Below are 25,798 nucleotides of genomic sequence, written 5' to 3' on the forward strand. Positions count from 1 at the left end.
GGCCACAGCCCACCTTTATCAAGGCAAATAACAATCACCAAAACACCTTTAAATACCTCACCAAATGGGAATCCCCCATTAGGGACATCATCACCATCACAACCACTTTAAAACAGTTACAAAGTCAGACATCAGACACCAGTAACCAATAACAACATCCCAATTGATGAGGGTATACCAGAACATAAAAGATCAATACATTGCGGCAACTTGTACAAAAATACATTGGTGTACTAATAAGTGTATGAGAAAGCAACAGATATATAAAAACACCAACCATTAAAGTGATCTGATGCCGCAATGGAAACATTACACATAATGATACTACACCAGAGCATGATAAATCAATACAACCCTGCATGTTGTACAAAAAGACATCAGTGTACTAGTAAAGGTAACAGATGTATGAAACAGCAACCATTAGAGCAGGGGTGCCCACAAGGTCGATCGCGATCTACCAGTCGATCGCGTAGCGATCAGTGGTAGATCGCCATGTCCTCTCCTCCCGCCGCTTCTCTGGATCCCCGCTGCTCTCCCCAGCGGGGATCCGAGAAGACGTGAAGGAACCGGCGGCGGGGGAGGGCGGAGGACGGAGACTCTGTCACTATAATGCAGAGCAGTGAGGAGAGAGAGAGACGCTCGGCCAGGATCTGACAGCCGGCGCCTCTCTCTCCCCTCACTGCTCGTCCGTTCTGTCACAGCGACAATTTCCTTCCTTGTGAGGAAGGAAAAGAAGTTGTATTAGAGAACAGAATCCTCACAGTATAAAATAGGAAGTTCAGGTGCAGGGATCCAGAAACAAGAGTCTGAACCCTGCATGGTATAGTTTTTACACTATGAGACTGCTAACGCTAGGAAAACAGACTTCAATTGTGATGGGTAAAATTTTAGAATGCTTCTAGAAAGAAGTGTCATGCTGCACACTAAACTGAAGTGTAAGAGGAGTCAGTGTTAAGACTGGATAGGATCGGAATTTTCCCCTCCACTCATACGGCTCATACGGCTAGATAGAAAAGGTTTTTAGATGAAGGAGAGTGGAGGGGAAAATCCCCATCCTATCCAGAAAACCCATCCTATCCAGATGGGAAAATTCCCATCCTATCCAGAAACCAGCATAAAAACTAGATCTGTTAGATCAAGGACTATTAATTGTGCATAGTCCAAAATCCAGAGTCTGCAACTCAGGATAAGGAACAAACAAGTACTGGCTAAGAAACAAACAAGTACTGAGGGACAGTATGAAAGAGAATTATCTCAACGGAATTCCCATAAATCTCAAAACCCATATGGCGAGAATGGGATATTATTCTCAAGAGAAGAGATACCTTAAAGGAGAACTATGTGGTTAGCGCTTTTCCCCATAGTTCTCCGAAGGGTAACGGGAGGACACAAACTAGCGTCCTCCAGTTACCCAAAGCTCAGTATACTGAGACGCCGCAGCTGAAACGGATCCCGACACTTATGTCTGGATCCACCCAGCTGCGTGAGTGACAGCTGGCTCTGCCTATCTAGAGTTAGAGCCAGCTGTACCCGCCCCCTCCCCCGTCCGTTCCGCCAGTCGGCTCTGGAGGATCAGACAGGGGAGGGGAGAATCCAGTCACTCCCCTGTCACGGCTCTCTGCAGTGACAGGATCGAGAAGTGAGCGAGCGCCGGTATGTGTTCGCTCACTTCCCGATCTACTGAGCCGGCCTGTGACAGTTTCATTGTCACAGGTCGGCTCAGATTATGAGGCTGAGTGAAAATCACTCACCTCATAATTCTCCTTTAAGTATAACAGGAAACTTTTATAACTAGGACACTGAAACAACTCAGTCAGAATCTTAGAAGCATTAGACGATAAGGACGCTAGGAGCACTACTGCAGATGTAATAGTCAGTGTTGTGACAGAGACCCAAATCCTCATGAATCTCAAGTCAGGTGATGTCTATTGAGCATCGAGGTCCAGAAGTCCCTCATGAGAGAAATAGTAGGAGGACATGGGAAAAGGTCACCTAATATAACAGGACATAATGCACCTATAGGTTGTTGCGGTAAACAGCTAGGTCAAAATAGAGGTAAGGCCTTGCTTATTCACAAACCAGAACGGAGAGTGAGGTTTAAGTGGCCAGAGAGGACAGCGCCACTTTAAAAAGGCAGTGAATCAGGCTGGAGAATCCATGTGGTGCTTCTAGAAAGGAGCAGAAGCACAGCTTTTATTCTCCAGAAAAACAGGAAAGAAGGTGAGGAGCATGCATGACAGTGCACTATGCTGCAAATGATCTTAGCGCTGAGGTCACACAGGCCTGGTTGATTACCTCAGGAAAAAAAAGGCAGACGTTTTAAAAATGAAGCCTCCATGAAGCGTAAGAGAGCCATGAGGCTATTCCTGCAGTTCTTGCATTACAACTCAGCTCAATAAATGAGTGAAAGGGACAGGGTCACATTCCAAAATAGAGCCACTGTTCTAGGCCTGGATAGGAGGCTGTAATGTACTATGTCGGTACTTAAATGGTATCCAGTTAATAAAGGTCACATATGAAAATGTGTTAACCATAACAGTCATTTAGTGGTAGAGTCAGTGTTTAGAGAATGGGACACTTTGTCAGGACTCTGGGATTGGAATTAGTGCTCTGCCACAAACAGGCACAGCACAAGTACTGGAAGATACCATGGCAGAGTTAAATATCCAAAGGAGACATACATTTGTATCAGACCATGCAAGTTATTGTAAGAGACTTGGTATACCGGAGGTGGTACCTCTGCGCCAAAAAATGAAAGCGCTCTTTTGGCTAATGGGCTCAGAACACACCCCTCTTGGAAACACTACAATGTAGAGGATAGCATCCAAACGTAACATACTAGGATGCCTTCAATATTGCCTAAGGGTACTTTTTACAGGAAAATATCAGTGGCTAGATTAAACCGAAGGTTGTACCATTGCTCTAAAATGTAGGTAGTGCTCTGCGACTAACTCACCAGTATACAGAGGCCCATTGTGCCCAATGCATACCTTATATCAGAGATTTCACTTACCAATATATCTGCTTCAGAGACCTAGACCACTGTTTTAAAACTGGAGAGTGCTTGGCGATTTATTGACACAGTACCCACAGGTATGTAATGTGCCATAATGCAGAGCCCAGTGACCGTAGGTCATATTCCAGTATATCTTTGCTCTGTCCATGAGTGTGTCTTCAGGGACTGGTTCACACCAAAAGCTGTGAACTGGCTCTGGACCTGTATGCTGCCTTGTGGCTACCAAACCCGTACAATAGGTGTCTGGGAAACTGGGCAAGCAGGGCCCAGTGCACAAGAGTCACATTACAGGCAGGCCCCACAATCCTGTGGTCCAGCTGGGTCTGGGTGGAGCCTCCAAGTAAGTGCCAAGGATTAGCCAATCTTGATAGTTGCTGTAGCTGTATAGACCGGCTCAAGCAACTTAATATAGGTCTTGGTTGAAAAGAAAAACATCTATGAAGTACCATGTACCAATAGTAAAAACATACTGTAGCTAGAGTTATTGTCAGGAAAGCTGAGGCGTAAGCGTCCAACCTCCTATGCACTAGCAAAAAAACCCTGAAGCATCGTGGTAAGGGGTGGGGTTTTCTGTGTGTCCAGTGTCCACCTGAAGGCAGCTGAATAACCCACATGTCTATGAATCGCTAAAGCCCTGTGTCCCTTAATAGATGATAAAGAAAAACATTTAGCTTTCCTGCTTCACTTCATGAATCTCCCTATTTCCTCCTAATAAACCTCCAGATCCCCTAAAACAAATTTGTATTAATCCATGGTCTCTTGTCATGAATACCCCATCCTAGTAAATCCTTTCAATCATACTTTCTCCTCACAAACATTAGTGCCTACTATCTACTTTTATCCTGGCAAACCACTTCCCTTTTGCACACCCCAGATCTTGGCTATGGTTGTTGTCCCATTTATTCCTATGGCTGAGCCATACCCTATTGATTCCTATGGATAACTGGAGGCTGCAATGAGTATGGCTTACTCTTATAAGTGAATAGGTTGTGGCAGACATACGCAGTAAAGACCTGGTAGGTTATTATCACTGCAAAGGCTATGCAGCACCAGCAGGGCCTCACAATGAAGATTGCTGGAACAGGAGGGAAAGTTAGTATTTTACCAGACTGGCTACAGTCAGGGGGAGACGATTGATTAAAGAAAATTTGTACAAAAAAATAAATTTGTCCTTTATGTTTTTCCTTATATTAGGGAACAATCTACAATTTCAAGATAGCGTTGGAGCTTGCAGTTCTGCCCCCTCACATTCCAACTGACACATTAATATTACAAGCTGCCTTACTGGCCAATTGGAATGCGCTGAAGGTATAAAGGAGGAAGGGGGGTGGGAGGGGTTGCAGCTCTATGAGGAACTATGCCTGTAAAAATTACCCCTGAATGGGCTGTATTTGCAGGCTTTTAAGGCTAGTCCCGGTAACTGCAGGAACCTCTAGGTGCCTGTACTTTGTTTCATTTTTGTGTTAGAGACAGAGTTTTTAAGTTAGGCTTACATAATAGAGTAAGAAAAAAGGAATACCATTCCATTATTATAAGAAGCACTGACCTTCCTCAATCTGTCTGGTTTGATTCTGTACCATTTCCGGAGTGCTATTGAATGCAGCATATCCCTAAAGATGAAGAAAAACACACATTTTATAAAGTTTATCGTGCTTATCTTTATTATTGAGTCATACACAGGTCAATGCCTATACCAATAGAGTTGAAAGTTCAACATTTATAATGACATTGAATTACCCAGTGGGAAATTGCTTTGCATCTGCTATAAGGTCTAAGTATTTCTATTGCCCTCAACTATAAGTGAGCAAGTATTGATCAGCTGCTGGGCTTCTGATGCTTTTACATCTCGATCCATAGGAAGTTTGCTCCATAGGAACACTTCCGTGTTGAGTCTACACTGGCAGTGTAGTGACATCACAAGTAATGATACAGCTACAGCTCACTATATACGGAGGGTGCCACAGTCGGGATGGATCCCAACAATACTGTTGAGATCCACCCAGCTGGCTGATTGACAGCAGGCTGCCTATCTAGAAGCAGAGTCAGCTGTCCCGACCCCTCCCCCATCCATTCCTCCAGTCATTGCTGGAGGATGGGAGAGGGGGGGGCTGAATCCCTGCGGGGAGCGGTGACTGGAAGTCACCACTCTCTGCAGGGAGATGATCGGAAAGTGAGCGAGTGTGTTCGTTTACTTCCCGATCAATAGAGCCGATGGGTGACAGTTTAATTGACACACATCGGCTCTAACTATGAGGATGAATGAAAATCACTCACCTCATAGTTCTCCTTTAATACCCCAAAAAGTTCATCTTTATAGAGCCATCAGATAAAATAGTAAAAAGTTACAACTAGGATACACTCACACCTCTGCATATTGGTGTGAATTATTAATTAAATCCTGTGGCTTCCAGCAAAATACATTCTAGGGGGATTAAGGGGCCAAAGGAACCATATAAAATGTAAAGTCCTATGGTTGTCCTGTCTGGCTTCACTAAGCCAAAAATTGTTTTGCATCTTCAGTAGATAAATCCTAACAATTGCTATCTTTCCCCAACTTCAGTTCTCCAACTTAATCCCCTAACTTCCCCTACCAACAGCAAAGGGAGAAGCTGATTGTATTCCTTGACTAAAGCACAGACAGTACATATTTCAGACATTTTCACGCATTTGGCCTATAGTTGCTGCTGATGACTGAGGCACTAAGAGAGATGTGGTGATCATAAGCAGAGATAGCAAACAATATATTATTTCGCCCTCTCTTTTGTTAACTTCAATCAAAATAGTAATTAAGAGCTTTCAGAACATGAAAAATCTATTTACCTTTTGCACCAAAATGCTGAGGTCAGTTTTGAGAACATGGTTTAATTTTCCAAGATGGATGCTTACATCTGGTAACTGGAGAGCAAATGAAGATTGTGTTATTGTAATGCAATTGGGACATTTATGAATGGAACTTCAGTGATGTAACAGAAGTGCCTTGACTACAATCAGGCCCCTTCATTTCCATGGAGTTTCCAGACAGTCCCACTAACAACATGAAAAATATAATATAACTTTCCATACATCTGTATGTTTCTTACCGCACTGAAATTTGCATTGACTTGCAGCTTTGAGAGGGAATTCTTGATTTTGTTGCAAGGAATTATAGCGACGTCAGTGAAACATGCTGGGTCACTCAGTGTGCTGTCCAGCTGTATCTTAGCATCTGTAAGGTTTGCATTTAGCCTGTTCATTACTTCCTGGAGCACTTCCACTGACACACTGACCTTCTCCAAAGCTTCTTTAGTCTCCTTGATTGCTGGGAAGTTAAATAGCCATATCAGAGTTAGACCTTAGATAAAGATGGTTCTGCAAGAATAGGCTGACTATGTTGGCCACAGCAACCATTCACCGTCCAGCTGTCATTGGTTCACTACAGGTTTACCAAAAGAACAACCTCATCAGTTGCTGCAGTTAGCACTGTTTAATTTACTTTTAAGCTACAGGATGGTATCTTTTTACCCTTGGTTTAAGATGCGAGAGGAAAATTTTGTGTAGGTCAAAGTAACTGCATGGAACATCTTTAAAGGGTAACTGTATGGAAAAACCTAGCACTCCTTCAAGGCCTTGATTCTTATTTTAAATGCATAAGACGAATTGTTAGGTGTTTAAATCTTACACAGAGCCTATGATATGAATACACCCACCTCCTATCTTTTCTAGCTCTTCTATTAGTTATTGTTATTTAAACTAAGAGGGTTAATCACAAAAGGGTGAAGAGTTTGGAGAATTAAGGCAGGAGAAGGGAACAATCTAGGACAACATAGTTGATTTGGACAAATAATCCAATTCAGCTCACTTTCCATTTCAGCTATGTTGTCCTAGATTGTTCACTTCTCCTGCCTTCTCCAAACTAGGACAACATAGCTGAACTGGAAAGTGAGCTGAATTGGAGAATTTTTCCAAGTGTTTGACCAGACGGTGAACCCTTCTCAGGCTGGATAATGGGGAAAACAGAAGCAGGGATGGCATGTAACTATTAAAGAGTTTAGGAGGATCTTCTCCATCCCAACATTGAGCTACCGCAATCACTAATGTACATCATCAACAGGGACGTCCCTTTAATGAGACAGCCTGAAGCTATTGCCACAGGCTGCGTCACACAGGGGGGGAGGGAGTGGGCGTCAGGCAGCATGGCATGTTTGCAGTGGGAGAGGTGCCTGCCTCCCCTTACAGCTCAGAATGTCCCAGGTTGCTAAGAGCCAGACAGGAAGATGTGTAAGAGGCATACACATCTCTCCGTGCAGCTCTTAGCAACCCGGGATGCTCTTGCTGGCGTTCCATCGAGCTCCTGCAAGCAGTGAGGTCACCACTCTTTATTTATCCCACATTTGGATGTAGTGGTTTCTTAGAAAACTACATCAAAGACAAACTTGTTAGATTTGTATCACATTTTATATAGATCATTCACTTAAGCGCAGTGGCCACTTTCCCCGCCACCCTAGGTGGCAAAAAGGCTAGGGATGCCCCTGATAATCAAAACCCAAATTTACCACCAGAAAAATGATGCCCCATGTAAAAACAGCCAGAAAGATTCTGCAATCATTGCTGAATACAGCTGTTAAGAGTACAGCAGTATAGACTACACTGAGTGGCCAGATTATTATGACCACCTGACGTTTGTAGGCAAATTAGCTTTAATTAGCTATAATTTTGCGCTGAAGTTGCTAGAGGGCCAGACCATTATAAATAGGGAAGCAGGTTGTTTACCACGACAGTAGAAGTGTTTTTTTTCTGAAGATATGGGTAAACAACGCGATTTAACAGCCTTTGAACGTGGCATGATTGTTGCCGCTCAGAGCCACGGAGCGAGTATCAGCAAAACAGCAGAATTCATTAAATGTTCAAGAGCAGCTGTTGTTAAAGTGTTTAAAGACTGGACTGTCAGCCGAAAATCTGGGTCTGAATGTGCAAATTGTGCAAATTGTGTCAGCGACTAGTCAATGTTAGGGTAGAACGGAGAGTGGCAAGACAGGTACAAGACAACAGAAGGGCAACAGTGCAGTGTCAGATTCCTCGCATCACCTTTCAACATCTCGTGGAGTCACGAGGCGGCCCAATGAAGTCATCTCATTGAGTCATCTCGTGGCCCAACGAAGTACTGATGGGGTGGTCATAATAATCTGGCCACTCAGTGTATATGGGTGCTGCCATTGTTGACCCTCTGAAAAATTCCTAAGTGCTTCTTTTCTCAATACTTTCTGAATCACTGACCCCGAACAAGCATATAACAAGCATATAATAAGCATATAATAAGCATAACAAGTGAACTAACAATCCTCATTCTTGTTCTTAGTCAATGATTGAAAAATAATCATTGAATTTTGCGTGACAGGCAACTAGCACTTTGTAGGAGAAGGTCAGCAAAGGCAGCCGACATATTTCCCTCAACGTGTTTTGTTGAAGAAAAACGAAGAAAAAAAATGATGCCCTTTCGATACAATACTCTAGAAAATATGCTTTTTCTATTTCCCTACATGCTGTATATGTAATTATTAGCAATGAATTGAAGTCCTTGTATAATAAGGATGGTGAACAGTAGAGGGACAGTGATAGAGTAATTCTCTCAGCAGACACTTTGTCACATCTCTTCTGCTTTACCGCGATGATCAGAGTTTCCTCTTCATTTAATTCAGGACAGTCACATGCATCATCTTTATCTCCCCATTGTGGAATAAGAGAGTCTATAGTATAATTTATTGCTGGCTCAAAGACGCAGCGGTTATTGCTTGTAAAGTGAATCAATCTCATCAGACAAATACAGAAGACTAAGTGCTTCCTTCATAATTAAACTTGTAGAAGTGTCAGTCATATTCTTGTAAGAGCACTGTAATCTTTAATAACACTGTTAAATATGAGGCACAATGTTTAGAGCGCACTCCTGTAGGTCAGACACAACTCTGCAGATTAACTACTGGTGGTGTGCGAAACTCCTCATAATAGGGGGAGGGACCCTGTGCACCAATAAAAAACAAACAAACAGACTCTTCTTGGAGGAGCGCTACTACCTGGAATAACTTTTATGGGCAATGCTTGTATCAAATAAGAGCATAGAAACGGCCCACCGTGCACCTCCACCCCCCTTTTAGCCCTCAGCGATTTTTTTTGCCAGCGAGACCATCGGACACCTCGAGACAGCAGCCTTACAGCATTGCCAGTATATACGGCATCGGGCGCTCCAGCACTGTTCGCGGCTTCTCGCTCTCTCCCTCACATTCCCCCTATCCCAGCCATCGCGGCCCGGCCTGGCCAGCCGAGTACGTGAGCGGCTCCAATATTGCAGATATGTTCTAAGACCAGCTCAACATTTGACAACTTGAGGGATTTAGCCATTCAGCCCAGCCCCTTTTTCAGCCACTCACCTCTCATCTGCCAGATAGAAGGACCTGACCATCACATCCTGAAGTGAAGATTTGGGCAGAGTCTCCCATATTCTAACTGTAAGTCTACATCCTTTCCATTCTAGAAGATTGTTTCTATGCTCTTACTTGATACAAGCATTGCCCATAAAAGTTATTCCAGGTAGTAGCGCTCCTCCAAGAAGAGACTGTTAAATATGAATAACTGATTATAACATTTCTATTCAGGCCCGGAGAGCGGTAGAGCGGTACTCCTTGCTTTAAATGCTGGCAAACAAAACTGTTGCTGAGTTTCTAATTTTGGTTTATAAAAAGGGACTTCCTAAATACAAAATCCATTCTGCTAATGTGCTGCCATTGAAGTCTCCCTGTGCTATATGCTGTTTTAGTATAACACTGAAACTTGCATTGAATGACCTATACTAAAATAATCTGTGACCCCTGTTTTGTGACCCTGAAATTGCATATCTAATAGTGCAGTGCGTGAAATACATTATAAGCATGTTGTGTTCATTACTTCTGTCCTGACTCATCTTTCTTCATTTTAGCAGTAAGTATGGAGTCTCCCATAAAATGGAAAAATAAAGAAAAATGACTGATAATTGGCTGTAGGCTATTTTCAGGTGTCAGGGAACCTTTGCCATTCCTTAATGAATATCTAGATGTAGACACACAGTACATGTTCCTGGAATTTTGCTTTAAGACCTTCAGTAACCCTAATGTAAAACATCTAAAAGGTTGCTGCTGCAGCCATATTATAATTATGGTCACCGTAAGAATCCTCAAAGTTCTACCAGAGTTTCCCAAAGTTCCTACACAAATACTTTTTGAAAGACAGGCCCGGAACAGCAGATGGAGGAGTCTGTGTAAGGCCTACATGACAGGGGTTTGGAAGGGCAAAAGGGGTCCTGCGAGGGTTAATTTGTCCCTAGCAAAAAGGAAGGTTACGATAGGACACTTACCTGATTGGTCGGGATGCGGAAAGGAAGAGTGTAGGTTGATCCCTCTCGAAAGAAAGTTCCAGATCCAGATGGATTCAGCAGGTTTGGTTTGTGGTATTTGCTTTTGTTCCATATTTGCATTGTCTGACTGAATTTTGTTTCGTTCTATTGTTAATGTCGCTGCAGCTGGGCAGGGTATTGGGGTCCTTGAGGAGCAATCTATGCAGCTGATGTTTAAAGGAGAACTATGAGGCGAGTGCTTTTCACTCACCTCATAGTTCTAGCCGGCCTGTGACAATGAGACTGTCATAGGTCGGCTCAGTAGATCGGGAGGTGAGCGAACACATACCGGCGTTCGCTCACCTCTCGATCCTGTCACGGCTCTCTGTCATGACAGGGGAGGGGCTGGATTCCCCCCTCCCCGCTCTGATCCGCCAGCGCTGACTGGCGGAACGGATGGGGGAGGAGGCGTGTACAGCTGGCTCTGCCTCTAGATAGGCAGAGCCAGCTGTCAGTCACGCAGCTGGGCGGATCGAGACATAATTGCCAAGATCTGCTTCAGCTGCGGCGCCTCAGTATACCGCGGGCAGCAGCTCGCGGTATGCTGAGCCTAGGGTGACAGGGGTATGCTAGTTTGTGTCCTCCCCTTACCCTAAGGAGAACTATGGGGAAAAGCCTTAACCCCATAGTTCTCCTTTAATTAAGAGCGTGGATCTGTCTCAGGTATGGCATCCCTTTGTTTATGGGTCAGATCGTTAGTCATCTAGTGTCTGCTGTTATACTGCAAGTAGGCAGATACTGGTTGGTTTGATTTGGAATGACCTTCAAGGACCTCAATTCCAATTGTCAGTTATTTTTTAAAAGATTTGTTATATGGCTTTATACTTAATCAATTGGCTGCTGTGGCCACTAAAATCCAATGCCAGTGTTGTGTCAATTAATCAGAAGGGGGATTGAAATGGAAGTTTTATGCTGTTTGTAAATTGACCCTTGAGAAAGGTAGACAATACCCTTGTCAAGAGAATATTGTTTAGGGATCGGCATTACTATTAGTTGTGGACTTGATGACACGTCGATCAGGCACCATCCCCTGCTTTGTGGCATTTGGGACATCCCATAGAACTTTATACTGTCGACCCTGAGGATGTGGTTATGCATTTAACTAGAGGGTTTTACAATGCTACACTAATTTACTTTATGAGCCATAGCTTCCTGGTTTTCACTTGCAATTTGGCCACTCTGGGGATTACTAGCTACTATAATGTAAGAGTCCTGGTATTAGCAATTAATGTTTCAAAATGGCAAGCGCAGATCAATGCACCAAAATGCAGCAACTTTTCTACTGAAAAACAATGCAATGGTTTGACAGCCTACTAAAACTATTTAATTTCTCCTGTCTGTGCATTTGAGTTGGAAAATGCAACTAAATACATGACAATGCATGTAGTGTGAAGGAGCCCTAAGGGATTTTTTTTAGAGTCATGCATGAATGGCTTCTAAAATGTGACCTGATTTTCACAAAGTTCATAATAAAAAAAAAAGGAGGCTGACTTATTTAACCAACATAAAATATTTTATATATACAGTACATATCTTTATTAAAGAGTTGGAAAATGATCTTCTTTGAATCTCTCTATTAATAACCAGCTAAAACATCTTGCTAAAAACCTCAGCTATTTATGGAGCTGCTCTTGGCCAATTGGCATATACATGCATGCATGGTTATTTGGCCCATTTTGGTTAATACATATTTTATTTTGTAGCCTTGACTGCTCAGATTACTCAACTGCATTTTAGTGGGATGGATGTGTTTATTCTAAAAGCTTAATTTTTTTATCATGTCCCAATTTATGTTGTGTTTTGGATTACAGACAGATCCTGACATTCAGCTGAATTCCATGGTACGTAACCAATATAAACTGCCCAGGATAATGGGGATGAGAAGATGTTGTTGTTTAGCAATGTTTATTTTTTCCACAAATAACACTATGTACATTTTCCAAAATAAATACATTTCTGTCTATAGAATATTGTGGAAATAGTGATATGGAACATCCATGACTCCTCAGCGTTCTTACCTGTTTCATTAATGCACAACGCTGATTTTTAAAGGACAAACACTCCTAGGATTAGTAGCAATGATGTTAATTTCCTACTTGTAAACTCTGGGTCCGATTGCATTGTACAACCAACCATATTCAGCTCCTCTGAGGGCCTCCAAAAATCTCTTGTGATTAGCTGATTTCGCACTTCAATAAGTTCTTTTTTTTAAGGTCAAGTAACTTATATTTGTAAATATCCTAGAGCAACTTTTCTCGACCTTTATACCTCACAGAAAATATTTTTAGGTCTCAGGGAAGTTCATCTAAGAACTAATATATCTACAGATCACAGTAGCATGATAACAAAGTTGTAGATATAATTAAAAACATAAAGAATATGGTGTTCCTAGACTTGATACAACGGCAATTAATTTTTAACATTCCCACTATCAGCACTCTACACGAGAGAGGGCATTTCTTTTAGTATTAGGACTCTTAGAAGCACCCGCTTTCTTTTACCCTTTCATTGGTGATCAGTGGGAGAGGTTCTCCATTACATGGAAAGAAGGGCCTTATAATGTTGTTGGTCAATGTTATGCCTCCATTGGTGGTTAGTAAGAGTAAGGCCTCCTTACATTGGAGTGAGATGAATGTCTCCTATGTTGGGGGTTAGTGAGAAGAATTCTTCTTACAGACAACTCAAAAGATCATTAGTATCAGTGGTTACTTATGTGAGAGACTCAGCTGGTTTCACACCACTGGCTCTTCCAAATGAAGTTGTCCTGGGTACTATGCAGGTAATAACAGGTAGGGATTCAAATTGCCTCTGCTCATTACTCAAGGAAGCTCCAGCAACCTCTGAAGAAACCCTAGGATTCTACGGAACCCTGACTGAAAATGACAGTTCTAATGATGAACTGATTTATTCTTTTACTTAGCAATAATGTTGCTTGAATTCATGCTAAAATAATTAACTGTAACAAACCACCACACTCCTCTTAACCAGCTAGCTCATGGAACAAAATACTCATACTAAGCAAGACACATCTAGGCATATGCCACTATTACGATACACCACATAACCTTTTTACAAGACATTTTACCTTTAATTGCCCTTTCCACTTTGACTACAAAACCAAAGAAAAGAAAATAAACCAAGAACATAAAATGTAAACAATAAATAAACACAGTAACAGTAAACAAATATGTTAAACACAAATGCTAAAAAAGAGGTTACGAGTATCCTTAATATTAACCTAACCTGCCTAAGACGTGCCTAAGGTAATAATTAGGCTGATGCGCTGACAGCTAGATCTCAGAGTCCCAATGGAGCCCCTTGGTTCCTAGTCCTGGGCTGTTCACAGCATAAGGCCTTCTCTCCAAATTGAGATTAAGCCCTAACACCTTTCAGCACTAAGTCCTGACCCCTGCCATTTAATTGTCTAAAGCCAGATCTTCTAATGCCTACAGAGGCTCTGCCATTTAAAACGATAAGTGTGTGAGCATTAGGGTAAGTGGGGTTTGAGTTGGTGAAAGGTCAGCCCCTCTGAACAGCCTGGGCCTAGAATAAAAGAGACTCCACAGGGACTGATCTAAAGCCTAACAGAGGTGCTTGCAAGTACCACAAACTGCCTGCTCTCTGGTACTGTTTTTACTTAAGACACTTTTTAGTCCAGGTCAGCTTTACTTTTAGGATATATTTAGGGCTGCAGTGTAACATAGACTTTATATACTTGAGCAGCCACCATCTCTGCCTCACACAGTCCTCAGCCGTCAGGTCTGGGTGAAGCAGCAGCCTGTGGAACCCCTAAAATACATGTTAACAAGTAAATATTTGATGGGTCATATAATAGGTAGGCCATAGCAAGTAATTTTTTCTGGGTTTAGTTCTACTTTAAGGCAACACAACAGAAATTAGCCTAATGCAGCACAGAGTGTCAGTTCTAGACTGCTAGGGCACATGTATTCCCATTTCAGCTTTGTATCACCTGTGTCACAGAGGAATAAATGAGCACTGTCACGTTCCTGAGGTCTTCCATGTGCTAAAAACCTTTCCTCCAAGTGCTTATAAACGTGTTAGATTGACAGCACTGTGCATTGCAATATGGTCTAATTGACCCAAAGTGCAGAACATTCCATTCCTACTCTGATTTATGCTGTGCAGAAGGGTGATATAAAGAAGGTTTGCAGACAATTTTATTAGCAGTGTTTGAAAATATACTTTTTGGATACATAACTCCACTAAATGTTCTTTTCTTTTACTAGATGTACTGAGGTTCTTCTAAAGAAGTATTCTTTAAAGCAATGAAAAGAGTTATGTATAAGGTGGGGTAACTTATAGTTGCTAATATGGTTTTACTGTAATGGTGATGTATATAGTGGGGTAACTTATAGTAGGTAATAGGGTTTCACTGTAATGGTAATGTATATAGTGGGGTAACCTAAAGTAGCTAATAGGGCTTCACTGTAATGGTAATGTATATAGTGGGGTAACTTACACTGAGTGGCCAGATAATTATGACCACCCCATCAGTACTTCGTTGGGCCACGAGATAACTCCACAAGATGACTTTGTTGGGCCGCCTCGTGACTCCATGAGATGTTGAAAGGTGATGCGAGGAATCTGACACTGCACTGTTGCCCTTCTGTTGTCTTGTACCAGTCTTGCCACTCTCCGTTCTGCCCTAACATTGACTAGTCGCTGACGGCTACAATTTGCACGTTTAGACCCAGATTTTCGGCTAACAGTCCAGTCCACACTTTAACAATGAGCCCCTCTTGAACATTTAACGAATTCTGATGTTTTGCTGATACCCGTTCCATGGCTCCGAGCACCAATAATCATCCCACGTTCAAAGGCTGTTAAATCGCGTTGTTTACCCATATCTACAGAAAAAATCACTTCTACTGTCCAGGTAAACAACCTGCTTCCCTATTTGTAATGGTCTGGCACTCTAGCAACTTCAGCGTGAAATTATAGCTAATTATAGCTAATTTGCCTACAAACGTCAGGTGATCATAATAAACTGGCCACTCAGTGTATAGTTGCTAGTAGGGCTTCACTGTAATGGTAATGTATATAGGGGGTAACTTATAGTCGCTAATAGGGCTTCACTGTAATGGTAATGTATACTGTATAGGGGGTAACTTATAGTAGCTAATAGGGTTTCACTGTAATGGTAATGTATATAGTGGGGTAACTTATAGTAGCCAATAGATCTTCACTATAATGGTAATGTATATAGGGGTAACTTATAGTCACTAATAGGGCTTCACTGTAATGGTAATGTTTATAGGGGGTAACTTATAGTCGCTAATAGGGCTTCACTGTAATGGTAATGTATACTGTATAGGGGGTAACTTATAGTAGCTAATAGGGTTTCACTGTAATGGTAATGTATATAGTGGGGTAACTTATAGTAGCCAATAGATCTTCACTATAATGGTAATGTATATAGGGGTAACTTATAGTAGCTAATAGGGTTTCATTGTAATGGTAATGTATATAGTCGGGTAACATATACTAGCTAATAGGGTTTCACAGTAATAGTAATGTATATAGTGGGGTAACGTATAGTAGCTAATAGGTTTTCACAGTAATGGTAAAGTATATAGTGGGGTAACTTATAGTTGCTTAGAAGGTTATACTTTAAAGCCCAATTGAAGTCAGAGAAATAGATATGGCATCAGATAGGTATTGTACTTAAAACCTCCATTTTCACAATGTTTCCTCCACTTGAATGTTACAGCACTTGTGCAGGGTATCTAAATATAACTGTGCAGTCGAATAGGTACCAAAAAAATACCCACTGCACTCAGTAATAAACCTGGTTTAACATGCTTCCTCCCCTTCTCAGCAGTATAAGTCAGCGTGTGGACATTCATGCTGAGAGGTGTGGCTGTTACTCAGCTCTGCCAGCACAAACTACTGCAGTGTGAAGGATGGAAGCAGCATTTTAACTGAGAAAAAATATATATATTTAAAGCATTTTCGAGCAAAAATCAGTCAGAAATCCTAACATGTAGAGTAAGAGGAGCATAAGGAGATAAAAGAGTGTGGGAATTTAACTTGGCTTTAATAAGGTCAGATCAGTGTAGGATGAAGTACAGTTCATTGCTTTGGGTTACTGCACTTTGTGGTTGTTTTATGGTAGAATTCTTATTAGCTTTGAGGTTTTCATTTTCATTTTGTAATAGAATCTAGTAGCCATTGATAACCCTTCCTGTACTACAAGCTTTGGCTTAGGTCTGCCTTTTTCACCCCAGGTAGAAGCAGATTGACATTCCTGTGTGCTGACATTATGCTGCAACGAAGACTAACTCCGAGCTCATTCCAGCAAGAAATCTCACAGTGCAAGGATAAATCACCTACAAATTAATTCTTCTGCCACAGGACAAGTAAGTTTTTTTGCTGTACACTTTGTGCTCTCCGGCTGTAGCACAATTGTATCAGGTCTTATCACACAGGCCTGTCTCTACAGATCCCCCTTTATCTATAAGCACAATATTAAACTTGAAATAAAAATGATTAATATCACAGAGCCCGGTGTTTCTGCTCTCCGCTAGGGACAAAGCATCGCTCTTATTTCCTTTTGGTATGACCATCTGCTTTAGGAATGAATACTTGGTCCTATGCTGTACATCTAAGGAAGAATGTATTAATATGGAGCGATTTGTTACAAAACAAGCATCACTGCTCCCGCCTACAGTCAACATTGACTGTCCAACATCCAAAACTGATAATTGTGTTTAGACTTGCTGTTAGAAAGGTTATTTAAAACACGTTTATGTCTCTTAAAGGTACAAGTGGTGGAACACCTCCACCACAATTCCACCTTCAGCCCCATAGACATGATCACTACAAAACCAAATGATGGACAAAAAAAAAGAGCTGCTCAGAGGAGCCAGTCACATGACCTGTCAAAGCCATGTGACTTGTCTCCCCTCCTACCATGTTTCCCCGAAAATAAGACACTGTCTTATATTTTTTTTGTCCCAAAAAAACCCACTTGGTCTTATTTTCAGGGGATGTCTTATTTTTTTTTTTTAATGCTGATCCCTTTCTTTCACTTTCACAGGCGGAGTGCATCTGGTATCACTCCGCCTGTCACAGTAACCGGCGCTATAGAGGAAGTATCGGCTAATCCGGCTGTGCTCCCTCCGCTGCCACAGCCTTGCTTTCTACAGCGCTGGCTTCCTTTGCCAGCAGAGACAGCGGTGCCAGCAGTGCCGCAGTGGGGACCTCAGACAATGGACAGAGCAGTAAAGTAGGTACCATTTACCGGTACACATTACAGTACAGTACAGTACAGTACCATTACATTAAGCAGTGCCTTCAGGGGGACACCAGTTGGTGAAGTATGGTACTGGAGTGCTCCCTGTCACTGCGCTGGCCGGAGGGAGTCCCCTGTCATCCCCTTAATACAGTATGTCCCTGCAGGCTAATACCATTTTTCCTGCTCTTCAAGTTCCCCCTCACATGCTACCACCAAACTAGGTCTTATTTTCGAGGTAGGTCTTATATTACAGGAATCTTGAAAAAATAGTGCTAGGTCTTACTTTCATGGTAGGTCTTATTTTCGGGGAAACACGGTATTATGCAGTGGTTTCCGCAGCGTTATGCAGAGAACACTCTGAAGGACACTGCAGGCTCCACACCATGGCCTTCATTTTACAATTTACTTTAAAACGCCAGCGTGGAGTGGAGTACACAATGTGGTGTCCATTACCAGCGGCAGCCACTTGAGGGAGTGAGTTGATTCACCTTCTTGACTGGGAGGATTTGCTTTAGGACTTGTGTAAATGAGCAAATGTAGCATGCTTTTAGGTGCATTCTGCTTACATTTGAGTTCATGCTAAGTTGGTCCTGACCTGCTTGTTGTTGTCTTTTGGGTTGCTTTAAGCTGATTTTCCATTTCCTTCAAATTTTTGAAAAGAACAAATCCTGTATACTGTAGATGGTTGGCCATTTGGAGGAAAGTCATGGGTTGGGAATGGGAATAAAAGGGTTGTAGTCAAGTAACTATCAGGAGGAGAATAGGAGTAAGCACAGTTAAAGCAGTGGGTGGGTGGTAGTTTGGGTGTCTTTAGTACAGGTAATACACAGGCTACCAAATTTCTTGATGGTAATGTCAGGATCAGCTAACAACTGTGATGATGTATGATTTTTTGTGTATTATTGTAGGAAGTTAGACAACAGCGATTCCTGGGAGCATAAAGTAGATGCATCTATGCTGCTGATCTCTGCAGTCTACATGCACTCACTTCAGCATTGGCTGCACAGGACCTGCTTACCGATAGTGTCAATGGAGGAATATACCTGTGCAATGTGTGCTGTGACAGCCACCCATAGTCTTCACTAGGGATGAGCATGAAAGGGGGACAATGCAGGGTCACAACTGGTAGACAGTTGTCACCGAACAGGAAGTTCTTGAACAAGGACCTTCATGGCAGGATCATCAAGTATTATTTTGATAAAAAATGTTTAAAAATAGAAACATCTTTTGATATTACATGAGCATGATAAAGCTTACAGCTTGGACTTGGATCCACTTTAGCCCTTACACTGTTTTTCTGCCTTTTGTACTCAGGGTAGGATGAAAAGAGAGGAATTCCATTCAACAAAACCTGAATAGAGTTGTGGCTGCTAGGTTTTTGAAAAGTTTGCCTAGTGTGACACTGTGTAAATGGAAGTATTTATAGTTTCAGGTTAGCTCAGTACTAACCATATACGCCTATACACACACACAAAAGAATAATGTGTGTTAACTTCACTGATACCGCACAGCATGGTATACGAGTTACACTGCTTACATAAAGTTAGGTTTTTAACCGCATCACTGGGGAGCGAAGACTTCATTTCATTTTTATCAGGTTAGAAGAGTCAGCAGGAATGAAAGCTCAATTCCCTCTGTGCGGAGCTCAGAATATTTTGCATCACGAATTTGTAAATGGGAAACGAGGGAGACATAGAGGAGCATGACAAATGCTACAATGTAAGAAAACTGTACAGAAGAAAGAGATTAAAGATGAAATTTACCTCCTGCCATGTTAAGAACTGAATCAAAAGCTGGGCGTACTTCTTTCCCGAGATGTTCATGAACACGTTCACCCAGTAATGGCCCGACATCTGGAGAGGTAATAGCCATATATTAGTATGTTAGCTGGTAGTTATTAATTCATGGGCTGGACCAGAGTTTCTCAACCTTTATTCAGTCATAGCACCCTGTAAAAGTAATTAAGGCACCCAAGTCTAAAATGTAAAAAAAATAATCTATTAACAAAATGTTGTCTCCCCCAAAATCCATACCAGACCCTATCTCCTTTATCTCTTCACTTTAGAAGCAGCCCCTTATCACAGTGGCATCACAAGGGAGGTGCGGGGAGTGCGGCCTGCACCGAGTGACACCATCAGAGGGAGTGATGCCAAAATGACTGACAGTTATTTTGATGTCGCCCCCCTCTGAAAGTTGATCACTCAGTCATGGACCGACAGCCCAACAGCTGCATGAGAGAGGAGGGGACCCAGCGGTATACTCATGCTGTCTACATTCCACAAGTGCAAAACCGGACTGAAAACTGCTATAACACACTTTGGCGTTGCTTTACTAACCTTATAAACACGCCACGAACAAGTATACACCTCTGTAGTGTGTTCCCTCCCAGCATGATCTATTGGTGGAATCTAAACACCTTTGTAGTGTGTACACACCCAGCAGGTGTGTTGTGCAAAGCCCTGCATGAATTGCAAGGTGATGTTGTGTAAATTAGCTCTACATTGTGTTGCTTGCGTTGATGAATGCAGGAATGTAAATGCATGAGCTAACCATTTTTGTCTAAACTGTGAAGCAGCATTATATATGCATCATGTGCATGATTTTTCCATATATGGCATTAGTGGAAATATGCTTTTAGAGACTTTTTGGTTAATAAATACATTTTGCTGTGTAAAAATCACACGCACCTAGTGCGTGCGTGTGTTTAGGTTAGTAAATCACCCCCTCTGTGTCAATTTCTATCAGGACAGGAAATCATGAAATGGGAACACAGATAAACAGTGGCGTAACAATCACCATAGCGACCCAGGCGGCCGCTATGGGGCCCGAGGCAGGGCGGGGCCCGGCCAGGACATCTCCCTGATGCCATGCGGGCCGCCTGGGTCGCTATGGCATCTTGCTCGGACAGCCAGGCTGCTGGCTGATAGGCGGGGCCCGTCAATTGAGGGGCAGGGCCTGGTGATCGAGGAGGCGGGGCCCATTGACGGAGGAGTCGATTGTGGAGGAGAAGGAGGCGAACAGAGGATCAGGGCTGACAGGTAAGAGGGCTTGACCGCCCGCCTGAGACCCTGCAGAGCCTACCGTAGAGAGGAGGCGGACAGAGGATCAGGGCTGAAAGGTAAGAGGGCTTGACCGCCCGCCTGAGACCCTGCAGAGCCTACCGTAGAGGGTCACCCTTAGGTAGGCTGTTTGGGTTATCAGGTGGGCGTAACTAGAAATCACAGGGCCCCATACAAAATTTTGCTATGGGGCCCTGTGATTTCTAGTTACGCCCCTGCAGATAAAAGAAAATATTTTTAGTAAGGCAAGGAAGGGTTACAACGTCCGACAATGTTTTTATCGATGTCTGTACTTTCCTATGCCAGTGATGGCTGTGCTCCCCTTTTCTTTTCAAGGTGGCACAGGAACAGTAAGTGAGGGAAATTCTTTCTAGTAAGGTAGATGGAGATGGGATTAAAACCCTGCCCAAAAACTGAACTCTTCTACCCTATATCCTAAGACAAAAAGAATTCAAGCTTCATAGGGCTAGATATCCCTCTGCTCCACATCTTACTGTGTATGCTCAGGCTTGAAGGGAACCTGTTCTGAGCACATGTAGGCACCCATTGCTGTCCTCTCCTTCTAATATATACATATCTGATCTCACATGTTTTTCCTAGGACAATGACTCAAATTACTGCCAAACCTAACCAGGTAGGCAGCATTTCGCGAAGGGGTCCTCGGTAGCAGGCTGTACATTCCTCTCAGTGTAAGTGCCATTTAGGAGTCAGTGCACCCCCAACTGGTAGTAAAAAGGTGGGCACCCAAGTTTGTATTTTTATAGATAATTAAACATATGCTTTGGTTGGTTGTATTAAGGGATTTGAAGGTTCCTAATTTTAAAATAATATTCTATTTTTGTTTTATTTTTAATAATAAAGTAAACCTGCAAGAACATCAATATACAGACTCACGGACTGTACTTACTATTGAGCTCTGATAGGGCTTTTTCCTTGGTGGAGTTGAACTTGGTCAATAAATAGTCAATTTGCTGACAAAAAATAAAAACATTATTGTTAATAGTAAAAAGCACAGGTTAAATGCAAGCTATGGATGTGTCATGGAATTATAATTATACTTTACATGTTTCTTTTTTCATTCTTTACAGATACACATTTATGAAACCACCGTGTATATGGCTGCAATATAGAGTGTGGAACCTCTTCTAAGGTTTTTAAGCTCCCTGTTTGGGTCCCTGCTGAGGAGATTCATCTTCTCTGTGTGTCCTGTGACCACTGACATCAGGATAAAAAAGTGATGGAAACCCAAAAATTTACAGTTGTCACCAGGACAGGAATAGGTGGGATTCTTCTAATGGGGCAAATGTTTTGGAGATAGCTGTCTAAGAAGTGATATACCCTTTATTTAAAGAGAGTTACTGTTACTTTCTGTTCTGTCTGTAGGATAGAGAGTGAAGGGAAACCTCCCCAATGGGACACAGGCAACAGGAACAAACATGAGAGGCATTTTAACCTTCCTATACCTAATACAAAATGAAAAAAAAAAATAGTTTTTAATTTGAATACACCTTTCTCATGTCAAAGAAGGCACATTGGCATAGGTTTCCAGCTCTTTTAAAGGAGAACTATGGGGTTAAGGCTTTTCCCCATAGTTCTCCTTAGGGTAACGGGAGGACACAAACTAGCGTCCTCCCGTCACCCTAAGCTCAGTACTGAGACGCCGCAGTATACCGCGAGCTGCTACTCGCGCTATACTAAGACGCCGCAGCTGAAGCGGATCCCGACAATTATGTCTGGATCCGCCCAGCTGCGTGACTATCTAGGGGCAGAGCCAGCTGTACACGCCCCCTCCCCCGTCCGTTCCGCCAGTCAGCGCTGGCGGAGCGGGGAATCCAGCCCCTCCCTTGTCACGACAGAGAGCAGTGACAGGATCGAGAGGTGAGCGAACGCCGGTATGTGTTCGCTCACCTCCCGATCTACTGAGCCGACCTGTGACAATTTCATTGTCACAGGTCGGCTAGAACTATGAGGGGAGTGAAAAGCACTCACCTCAAAGTTCTCCTTTAATGTACTATTAGAAGGCACAGGGGTTGCAATTTAGAGTAAACCTTGCATACAAAATATGAGTTTATAATTTTTGACCTCCACCGGACTGCTATGCTCCTCTCGCCTGAAGACACTCTGATTCACTAACCTGGCATTGCGGATTGGAATAGTCATAGAAAAGAGTGCTTATCAACATATCTGGGTTTGTGACTCATGTACTGAGGAAAGAGGATCATCATGACAGTCAGGCAACTAGAATTTTAAGAGTATTTTACAATGGTAGTCTCCTTGTTTTTCTCATGACAAGTTTACATTAAAATCATTTTTTGATAATAAATATATCATGACTACTGGCTGTCTATACAATACCCTCTGAACTAATGTTGTTTTTTTTTAGGGGTTAAAAAAATAAAATAATTTGTGTCTGTCCCTTCCATGCAGCAACATGAAATTGTGATATCTGTGGAATCAGTAATATTCAAGAAAAGTAAAATGTCAGTGACATCTGCTGGTAATTGGTAGACCTGCAATTCATAAATGACTGATATTGAGGGACCCTTTCAGTTCGCTTTTGATGGTACTTTGTTATGGTGCTTGGCATGAGGATTCCACTACATGAGGTTTACACCACATAACGGTTCTCTCTAGTAACATTATAGTAATTACCAGTTTCTTCTACTTGTTGCCAAATTCCTCCTGCTGCACCCACAGAATTACCACTGAATCACGGGGTTCACCATCAACATGATTGACAGCCTGGCCCCAACTTCAGGATGTCATTCAGTCTGTAAATCCCAAAAAGCTGAACTCTGATGCCATAACTCTTATAAAAACATCTTAATTGACTCCAACAAGATACTGTTCAGTCCCTTTCAAGATCTACTCCGTTCTAACATGTTTCACTACAAACAGGCTTAATCGTGGAGAGTACAGTTGGGGGGTTTGATTGTTAGTATGCAGAAGCACAGGTTAGAGACTCTGTTATTACTAGCAGGCATATGACAGCAGTTTTTCTAAGAAAGTACAGTATGGAATAGCTTATTTTAAAGTACACCTGCATACACAGAAGGCATGAAAGATGTCATTGCTGGTTGTGTCTGAATTCAGTACTTCAGAATCACAAGCCTGGAACAAGCTTGCCACAAAGGCCCATGTCTGGGACTTGGAAAGCATTGCATTTAAAACCTCAGCATTACAGTCAGGCACCAGTCATTGCAGAAGGAGAGGTCACCAATGGCAGCCTTCATACCGTGTTTCCCCGAAAATAAGACACTGTCTTATAATTTTTTTGGCTCAAAAAAATACACTAGGTCTCATTTTCGGGGTAGTCTTATTATTATTTTCACACTTATTCATGTACAACAGTCTACATGTATTCATGTAGAAAAAAATGGTGATCAGGGCAATCAGGGGTGCCGTACCTTTCCAAGAGTAATTTGGTAACCAATCGCTGGCCAGAATGAGCAGAGCGCACTTTCACTATCGATTCCTCACAGGCGGAGTGCATTTGCAATCACTCCACCTGTGACAGGAGTCGGCGCTATAGAGGAGGCATCGGCTTATGCAGCTCTGCTCCCTCCGGTGCCGCCTCGCTTCCTCTAGCGCTGGCTTTATTGGCACCGCTGATTCTCTCACGCGACTTTTCAAGTTCCCCCTTATGCCACCACCGGCCCTGGGAATGGTCACAACTAGGTCTTATTTTTGGGGTAGGTCTTATATTTTAGCAATTCCCCAAAATAGTACTAGGTGTTATTTTCGGGGTAGGTCTTATTTTCGTGGAAACAGGGTAATTCTCTAATGACAGGTGTTCTTTAAGTGAGTTCATTAGAGAATGTTTTTAAAAAGCAATTGTAATTTGCAAACTGCAGCAGCCCGTAGCAGTTGGAAGTTATATCTCTTAGCGAATGTGACACTCGCAGACTGATATCACCTTCTGCTTTAGCGGAGACCAATGGAGCAAATGTGCTGGTGTTAGGATTACAACCTGCTCTTTGAAATAGATGATGGAAGTCAAAATCTTTTATAACAATTGTCCTTTAGGCCAGCTTTGTCAACGGAAAATATAAATAAATAAATGTATAAACTACAGTACCACTGGGGTGTCTGTCAGCAAGGTTTTCAAATCCTTGAAGTTGCTTTGCACCAATGTCCTTGATCCTCGAATCTGACTAGTGAGATTCTGATTTGCCGCAAAAGCACATAGCACTCCCAGACTGTTGAAATAGGGAAGCGTGATTAGTGAAATAGCATTATAAAGCTTGTTGTTACAAGTAGGGTATTGTTATTATTATGAAGAAGTAAAAGGGAGAGTACAGAACAATAAGGCACATAAAATCACCTGAACTCAACCAAAATAGAAACATACTAAACATTTAGGCACATGTGTGGGGTCCCCATATCCGCTCCTCATGCATATTATGACAGAAGGCATGTCGGAGCAGGTAGAGGGATATCTGGAAATGCAACAGCATATTCCAATGTACTGATATACTGATATGTCTTTATAGCTGTAGATGGCAGTGTAGTGCCATGTTACTCTCTATATGTATGCTTATCTATGATACACAGGAAGCTGTTTTTTTTCTATCTATATGTTTTCCTCACAATGCTGTATACATACATGTACTGTTCTTCTAAACAAGTAAAATTTAAAGTGACATTAAAAGGCTAATACTTTTCAGTAGTTTTCAGCAGTCCCTCCAGCGCTGGTAACGGTCTCTGATCCAGCGCTGGCTGCTGTGTCTTCTGTTCCCCGCGGTGTCTGTGCGGGTGCACGCTGCCGGGCTGCTTACATTGACTTACCTTGTGTCTCTCCTCTTCTCCTGGCAGAAAATCTCTACTGTGCATGCGCCTGCCCCATGACCCTTCACAGCCGCTCGAGAATTTTTCAGATCTTCGGACCGGAGCCAGCGGCGTAGACACAGGTAAGTAAGAACCGGAAGACCAGAGACTGGTCCTTGCTCTGACTTACATTAAGCCCTTAGGTTATCCATTAGCTGCCCTTTAAAAAATGCAGTATTTTGTACTGCGGTGGACCTTCAAATGAATGCCGATATAGGTTCTTCAATTGTTTTTCTACT

At 42.4% G+C, this 25,798-nt stretch overlaps 1 protein-coding gene across 1 annotated transcript in view; it reads right to left on the reverse strand.

Moving 5' to 3' along the window:
- The window catches only part of PROM1 (prominin 1), a 160,802-nt gene that overhangs the window by 62,146 nt on the left and 72,858 nt on the right, over positions 1-25,798 (reverse strand). The window contains exons 6-11 of the mRNA XM_018571167.1: positions 24,811-24,931; positions 21,640-21,703; positions 19,437-19,526; positions 6,097-6,314; positions 5,837-5,911; positions 4,563-4,626 (exon numbers count right to left, since the gene is read on the reverse strand). Of these exons, the coding sequence (XP_018426669.1) occupies positions 4,563-4,626; positions 5,837-5,911; positions 6,097-6,314; positions 19,437-19,526; positions 21,640-21,703; positions 24,811-24,931 (632 nt within the window). The remainder of the gene's footprint in view (positions 1-4,562; positions 4,627-5,836; positions 5,912-6,096; positions 6,315-19,436; positions 19,527-21,639; positions 21,704-24,810; positions 24,932-25,798) is intronic.

Source organism: Nanorana parkeri, unplaced genomic scaffold (genome assembly GCF_000935625.1).
Source record: "Nanorana parkeri isolate BGI_ZX_2015 unplaced genomic scaffold, ASM93562v1 scaffold1690, whole genome shotgun sequence".
Classification (NCBI taxonomy): domain Eukaryota; kingdom Metazoa; phylum Chordata; class Amphibia; order Anura; family Dicroglossidae; genus Nanorana; species Nanorana parkeri.